This window comes from Nuphar pumila, chromosome 5, assembly GCF_984573655.1.
Source record: "Nuphar pumila chromosome 5, dmNupPumi1.hap1.1, whole genome shotgun sequence".
In the NCBI taxonomy this organism is placed as follows: domain Eukaryota; kingdom Viridiplantae; phylum Streptophyta; class Magnoliopsida; order Nymphaeales; family Nymphaeaceae; genus Nuphar; species Nuphar pumila.
This window is the reverse complement of record NC_143253.1, coordinates 98,509,611-98,517,858: the sequence shown is the minus strand read 5'-3', so window position 1 is coordinate 98,517,858 and position 8,248 is coordinate 98,509,611. Positions and strand designations below refer to the sequence as shown.

At 37.5% G+C, this 8,248-nt stretch overlaps 1 protein-coding gene across 1 annotated transcript; it reads right to left on the bottom strand.

Annotated features, from left to right (window-relative positions):
- Positions 1-494: 494 nt before the first annotated feature.
- LOC149837891 (cytokinin riboside 5'-monophosphate phosphoribohydrolase LOG7-like) lies at positions 495-7,926 on the bottom strand. Its single transcript, XM_090007525.1, has 7 exons — positions 7,795-7,926; positions 6,922-7,019; positions 5,429-5,459; positions 4,046-4,145; positions 3,826-3,896; positions 1,946-2,089; positions 495-801 (listed from the first exon to the last, which is right to left on the bottom strand). The coding sequence occupies exons 1-7, from the start codon at positions 7,903-7,905 to the stop codon at positions 703-705; spliced, it is 654 nt and encodes a 217-aa protein (XP_089863651.1). The 5' UTR covers positions 7,906-7,926; the 3' UTR covers positions 495-702.
- Positions 7,927-8,248: the final 322 nt, after the last annotated feature.

The following is an 8,248-nucleotide window of genomic DNA, read 5'->3' as shown; positions in this document are numbered from 1 at the left end:
TAAAAAGTCATGTTCTTTCATCCAAAAAGTATGATCCGAGGGTCAATATTAGTATTAAATCAACCCAATCCATCTATAGGTTCATATTTGATCAAAACAGTGTGATTTAAGAGGGGTATGAAGATGAGGGATGACACAGGGAATGAGTGGAACTAAACTGTGTGGATTGGCCCACGGAAAAGCATGGGTTTTCATGCAACACGCAAATGCACCCTTAGTGTGCAAAAAATAACTTGGTTCTCAGTCCCACCACAACCAACAATCAGTTTTTAGAGTTTAAATTAAAAAATAAGGACTGCATTACAATCCAAGATAAACACACACACACACACACACACACACACACACACACACACACACATATATATATATATATATATATATATATATATATATATATATATATATATATATATATATATATATATATATAAGAACAAAAAAATACAGGGCCGCATAATCATTAGACCAAAGAAAGTGATATATACCAGCCAAAAAATTAAAGCTTAAAATGGCAATATGCTGCCGACAATGTGTATAGACTAACAAAGTACTTCGTTTTTATAATTTTTACTTCTTTTACTATGTGCCCGTTTTTACATGTCATATATACCAATTATCAAAAGTGTGATTTGTATGGTGGCATAGATACTGATTGAATGCACGTGTTAGCCAAATAATTGCTTGTATTCAATTTTCCAATTAACGGGCGATGCCTGACTCCGGTTCTGGTTCGTAGCTGAGTGGATCCACTTCCCATATCAATTTCGATACAAACGGATCAAGCTTAGGTACATAATCCTACAAAAGTAAAATGGATAATTAAGGTTAATTACAAGTAAAGGACACAACTTAAGTCCAACTCTCCCAGAAGGCAATGATTATGAAACTTAGTCTATGAAGACAAGTTCGACTCTAGACAAAAGCTTGGCTAGTTTTTTTTTTATAGCCAAGCTTGAAGCCTAGCTAGCTAGTTTATTCATAAAACGTGAACCATGACTTATACCCAATTAAAGGTGGCCTGAGCAAAACAATTAATTTGAAGTATGTATGACAGTGCTACATATTGAGATGGTGTGCAAGGCTTTAGCACATTTGCTGAATAGAGCTCACGAGGGCTCCACTCATCTGGTATTGGCGACTCGTGAATGTCACCAAGCTGAAAGGATGTCACAAGATCGAAACCCATGGTCCATAGGTTCCTTGCTATGCGGATGTAGCTGGCCATGCTCCCTGGTGGGAAAAGGAAATGGGGATTTTACACCAATGAGCATGTGTGTATGAAAAAAAAAAAGGAAAAGAACATTTGCTGCATAGATAGAGCTAACCTTATTTTATTACAACGTGGTTATCCAAATCTCAATTGTCTCATGTAAGAGATAAACTGACCCAAATTTCAAAAGAGAACTCTCTCTCTCTCTCTCTCTCTCTCTCTCTCTCTCTCTCTCTCTCTCTCTCTCAGTGGTACGTAGCACATGTTATTGTTTCCATGCAGCTAGCTTTTCCAAAACACATGATACAAGAATATGATCATTTGACTGTTTTACACGTAAAACATTAGAAGTGCACCCTCTGTTGTGCTTGTTTCACTTAAGCACCATCCAACTTCCCACACGACTTTGGGCTCGTGGATATGGAGATATCCCTCTACCCCAAGTTCAAATCCCCATGTGGCCACCCTCTTCTATGAGGCTAAGCAGGAGGCTACCTAGAGGTCGAGGAGGGCGGCACGGTTTTATGCTGTCAGGACAACGACTGTAAGTATGGCAGGCAAAGTCTAATGAGAGCAGGTCTCTGATTTTGAGTGCCGATCCACATAGAAAAGGAAAAAAAAAACTGACATGGTTGGCATTCATCTTTGTAAAAGAGATAGGGCGTCTTTGGAAGTCTGCCAGAAAAATCTAGTGCTAAATAAAGTAAACTATTATTCCTGGGAAAAACATACCTCTAGCTTTCTAACTAGTTCCTTGGCAGTTGGTGCAGAAACTATTATGTGACGTGCTGATTGCGAGATGAACCCTTCATCTACTGCCTTGTCGATGAAAGATAGCAAGGAATTGTAATATCCATCCACGTTCAAAAGCCCCACCTGTTCACGCATGAAAATGAAAGATCCTCAGCTCACAGTTGCTTCTTTTTTGACTGAACAAAAACATATAATAGTTGTTTTGGCTCTTTTTGTTAGAAGAAAGATTGAGAAGTTTTATAATAGGTACGCGAGGTGCTGCTGAGTCAATCAAGTAATGAATAGGGCACCAGAAGAGTTCTTCACGCATTTTTTTTATTTATAACCCGAATAAACTGCGTCGGGCCCAAATACCTGGTCGCACTGGCTCAGCCTGCCATACTTACGGTCGTCATGCAGACAGCATAAAACTTTGAGACTAAGACTCCTGTCTAGCAGCCAAGGTCCCACCCCACTACGCCAACTGCCTTTTGGGGCTTCTTCACGCATTTGAACATGAGATTTGTTTTTTCTATTTCACTCGTGCAACGTGATAGACCACACTGCATTCTCGTCTGTCACAAGGGCACAGACGAGGGCGAAGACTTGATACAAGTCTGAGACATGAATGAGTAATTTTCTTTTAAAAAATTAGTGCACATAGAAGTGTTTTTTAATACTTAATTGACAAAAATATAATTTATATATATAATATATTTATTATTGGAATATCATTAAATTTATTTAAATTTTCATTGAAAATTATAGTATGATGTTTGTACGTGTCATGTGTGCTCCTTGGACACACGAACTAAATGGCCGCATGGCTTTTCTCACGAGTTTCCACTTGACGTTTGGGTTAGTCAAAATAAGATCACATCCCAACCACCCCAACTTGCACTACCTCTTTTATATATTATATAAAAGAGTACGTTTCTTAAATACATACACATACAGGCCCACGCGTGCACACACACATATAAAAAGATTAAACATTCTAGAATGCTAAATAAATCATGTTTGTAATGTTCAATCAAACATATGCAAGAGTGTATGTACCACTGTATTGTGTCACACATACACACATTATATATATGGGTAAATATTGGCTACTAATGAAGGTAAGAAACTAATAAGTAGAAATCACTTTTTTCTTCAACATATTATATATGAATGTAATCTACATGGTTTGTTTAGTAGGAAACATGTTTTGAATCATGTAATTATGACAAGTAATTAGGTTTTTAAAATGGTCAAAAAATCAACAGCTCATAATGTGCCAAAATTTCGTAACTCAAAAGATCACATTTTTACATATGAAATGCACGATCCAAGGCTTGATCTTTAACATATATGTATGTGGTTAGATTGAGTCTATACAATTTGCACCTATGATTTCTCGCTCAATAGTTTCTTACCTTCATTAATAGCAAATATTTACCCGATGGCAATGGGCCAAGAGAAAACGGACCCTGCCTAATCCCATTTGAACCGGGAATGGAGGACATGAAATGGGGATGGAGGTTAATCAAAACCTATGCAAGGATGGAGGCAGGGATGGACTTATGCTTTTCCCCGCCCCATCCCAATATATAAAATCTCCGTTGTACCCCATCCCCAATCCTTCTTTAAGGATGGCAATAGACCGAGTTGATATGGGGCCCCGCCTCGCCCCGTTTGGACCGACGATGGAGGACATGAAACGGGGATGGAGGCAGAGATGGAGGTTAAAATCACTACTCATGCAGGGATGAAAGCGGGGATGGAGGGCAGGATTTTGAGACGGGACGGGAGCGGAGACCTTGTCCTCCGCCCCCACCCCGTCCCACTGCCATGCCTACCTATATATACAGAGAGAGAGAGAGATAATGGGAACTCACAGGTTTATTATGGATACCAAGTTGGGCCCAAGTGATGACTTCAAGAAGTTCCTCGAGAGTCCCATACCCTCCTGAAGGTTGAAATTTTTTAGATTAATTAATAAAACAAATGAGAAAACACTCATTGAATTGAATGTGCCTTTAAATTGTGGCTTTAAATTAAATAAATGATACAGAAGTGGAAGAGAAAATCAAATCACTAATACTTATAGGGGAGTACCAGGCAGTGCAATAAAGGCATCAGCCTGACGCGCCATCTCTGCTTTCCTTTGGTGCATGTCAGACACAGCTCTCAACTCTCCTACTGTCTCCCCACTTATCTTTAAGCAAGGAAAATTAAGCAATAATAAATAAGAAAAACATCCAACGTTAGAAGTAGAACCACCACACTATACCCACGGGGGCTCCGCTTGTCTGGTAGGAGCAGCTAGTGCACGTCACCTTGTGTTGGGACGTTGCAAGTTCGAATCCCGATGGTATCGTTATATTGGTAGGGGTCTGCCAACCCCAGCTTGCCTTTTAAAAAAAATAGAACCACCACGCTATACACATGCATAAAAAATTAAAGAAAGTATGTATCTCTATGAAGTGATTTTATCATTGCATGCCTATGCTGATTTTATATACTTTTATGTATCTTTATGTATTCTGACATTTCCTGATATTTTCTTGAGAAAAAATTTGCTTTTTTCGTAAGATTTTTTCTCATTGAATTTTTTAACATTGATATGAAACTGGCATAATTTCAATGAAAATGGAAACTTTGAACTATTATCAACAAGGAAAAGTGGTGTTTGGATGACCAGCAGCACACAGCATTCAAGTGTATCTCCACCAATGTCCAAGCTCTGGATCTAGGCTATTTAATAGTCAAAGAAATCAAGGACCAACAAACTAACACGGGTCAAGTTAGCTACCCCGGCCAAGAAGAAGAAGCCTCGGATTTCCATGCTGGAACAGACACTGTCCCTGACATTCACAGCCTTGTCCGAGTCAGCTGAGTTGTAATGCGTCAGAAAATAGTACAATATATATATATAGGACTGTTAGAATATGAAAACTGAAAATATGACAACTATTGTGTACACTAGGCATTTTAAACAGTTTTTTGCAAATATGACCACGCAGATGTGTTCAGCATGGTGAACTTGCTAGGAATAGGCTGTTGGATCACGTAGTTTTAACAAAAACAAAATACCATTTTTAATTGCCTGAATATTTATGAAAATTTTGAGTTGTTGATCTTCAAGATTTAAAAAAATTGGCTTATGTATCATAATCAGATTATTCAAGAGCTGATTCTAATAAAATGAAGCATGTAGATCACATCGATCTGCATCGTCAGATTTAATTAAAAAGAACAAAAAGCCTTGAAAATCTCAGTTTACATGATAGTTTTCATATTTTCAATTCTTGTATTCTAGTGGCTATATATATAGTGGTTGTTATATATTGTATGTTGTCTGTAGCAGTCTGTAGTCAATTGCCAAGCTGTATTTTTTAAAAGGAGCAATGAACCCTACAGCTGATTCACAGAGATTTCATCACATCATGAGAAAAGATAAAAGCAAAAGAGCAGTTTAGTTCAGGAATATATATTTACCTCTCTAGGCATCAGGCTCTTGGGGATAACTCTGCCAAAACCAACCACAAGAGCAGACACATAATAAGTACATGAGAATCAGTGACCCCCCAACATGAACAGTCCAAAAAGCCGTCCTGTTTCAGTCAGGTAAATGGTGTCCATGCCAATAAAGAACTATCTGATTCAAAACTGCCAAATTCAGCCTCAACCATGACAATTCATGACCCTACATTCATCATATTTATCCACTTTACATGAGGGGTACATGGAATGACCATGCTTGCATATATTGCTTGAAACCAATGTTATTAAATACTCCCCCAAATGGGCAGGGGACCCCCAAGGGTTTGACCAACAGGAGGCCAGACCAATGTTGTCTGTATCGGCCGATACTTATCGTATCTGCAGAAAATCGATACAATACTAAGTTAAATTGGCTATTTTTTAATAAATGTGAAACATACTTAAAATTATTTTTTAATATTACTTTAATGGTTTTAACATGTGTGAATTATCAGAAAGAAAAATTCTTTCTCTATTTTTTAGCCGATTCAGAACGATTAACTTGAGAATCGGTGTTGGCCGATTCACATGAATCGTTGTCCAAACGATTCATGGCTGATACCAATACTGACAACATTAGGCCAGACAATGTGTGGTTGCTGTTCGGGGCTTTTCCCTTGGCCTAAAAAAAAGAAAAACAAGTCGAATTGGCCTGAATTTGGTCGATTAGAATCACTTTACTGGTCATAGAAAATCGGTCTGAATTATTTCTCTTCTTTTTTAGTATTTTTTGATAATTATGATATTTGTTTGTTATAATATTTAGTAAGTATTAAAAAATCGAATTTCTAAGTCATTATCTTCATTTTTCCTGAATTTTTTTATGGTTTTTTATTTTTTAAACAATTTTTTGAAATAGATTAATTCAGAGTTTTGATTCAATCTAATTCAGGCGATTTTCTGAATCTTTTTGAAAAATGATTCGGCTCATAAACCAATTCTGGCAACATTGCTTGAAACCATGAGTTCTTTTTAGTTTTTTGACAGAGAAATTAAAATGCAATTAAAAAACAGTGCAAAACATTAAAGAAAATAAAAAACAAGAGTTCATGGTCAACAAGCAACGGCAAAAGCAATGAAGTTTCTTAGCACGTCTCAGAAACATCGAATAAATTTCACTTAGAAACCTTGCATGATGACTTTGGATGGTTGTCCAACAAATTAAATAAAAAACCTATCTAAGATGACTTAATCCTCAAAAAGAGGAAAAACAAATTTAATATGAAAATCATCATGAATGCCCTGCTAATACCAAGTACCCTAATCCAATTTAATAAAGAAACTAGAGTCGTTTTGGTGGGCCATATCTCTTGTTGATCGTGATCTTAAAACCATATACTCCAAATCAATAAATGTATTTGTCCAAATAATGATATAACGGATGGGGAAGTTTGTTTTTATTTTGGTAAGAACATTAGGGAAATTTAGAAGGTAATAATTAGACTTACCCTAAAACATGGCGCCCTCCATCATGTACAGCTTGTGAAACGAGCCCCATCAAACCCCCACTGCCTCCTCCATACACCAAATCAATGCTACTCTTCACCTGCAAAAAAAAAAGGACCAATGCACAGAGGGCCGCAGAATAAGCCACAGTCTTGCGTGTGATCATCTTGCATTAAACACTAGAAATATTTAAAGCCCATGGTTCTAATGGCCCATAATTGGGAGAGCACGTTTGTTTCCTAGGGAAAAGCATCAAGGGAATGTCCCAAATGGGTTCTCATTATTTTAAACGGTCATGCAATAAGGGTGTCCAATGGCCAGGCAGATTACAGCTGGCCATCCCTCATGCCAAACTTCAAAACCCTGTTCACCAATAATAAACCCATGTTGAAAGCCTGTTTGGTTACATGAAAAGTGGACACAAAATAGCAGAAAGAAAAGAAGAAACCATGACAACAATCAGGAAACAAGGCACACCATAAGTACTCAAACATAGGAAGGGTGGTCATTTAGTTTTTACACTCAAAACCCAATTTTGGATCTTGAACAAACAATACCAATTTAGAAAACTGAGAAGAAAACTAGTTCTTGTGAATCAAGGGAAAGAAAGTAGTCCTAATGAGATATAACGAATACTATCAATCAGAAAGATCAGTGAAAGAACCATTTTCCTTTTTTTCGTTGTATTAGATCAAAAAGAAAAAGATAGATATTTTTTAATTGACAGATGCCGGGTTGAGAGACCTGTCATGCTGAAAAGTCCTGTCGTGATATAGTCGCCATGCCTGCCGGCGGCGTAAAACCACGAGGCCAGCCCCTGACGAGAAGAAAGAGAGTTTGATTGAAAAGACATTGGGAGGAGAATTATGTCATACCATTTCCTTGCCCAACTCAACTGCAGCCTCTTGATAACTGTTCTTCTTTCCCGAGCTGCTACCGCAGAAGACACAAATCCTCTTGAATCTTGACATGGTGATCCCTTCCATGGCCTCTCTCTCTCTCTCTCTCTCTCTCTCTCTCTCTCTCTCTCTCTCTCTCTCTCTCGATACTCTGGTCCTAGAAAGGAGGAGGAGAAGTCCCACTTAATTTGGAAACTATAGTCTAATACTCCTTATATGTATACATGTCATAAGAGAAGCTGAGTTGCTATTTATCATATAGATCCGGTACTACTGAAAAAACTAGTATATACCCACAATTAAACAAAACCTAGGAAGGCTCCCTACCAACTTATACGGTACAAAGGGCACGTCCTAATATAAGAAATTACTAGTACCTATATATTAAAATGGATACCATTCGCCTCGTGTATATAATTTATAACTTTAT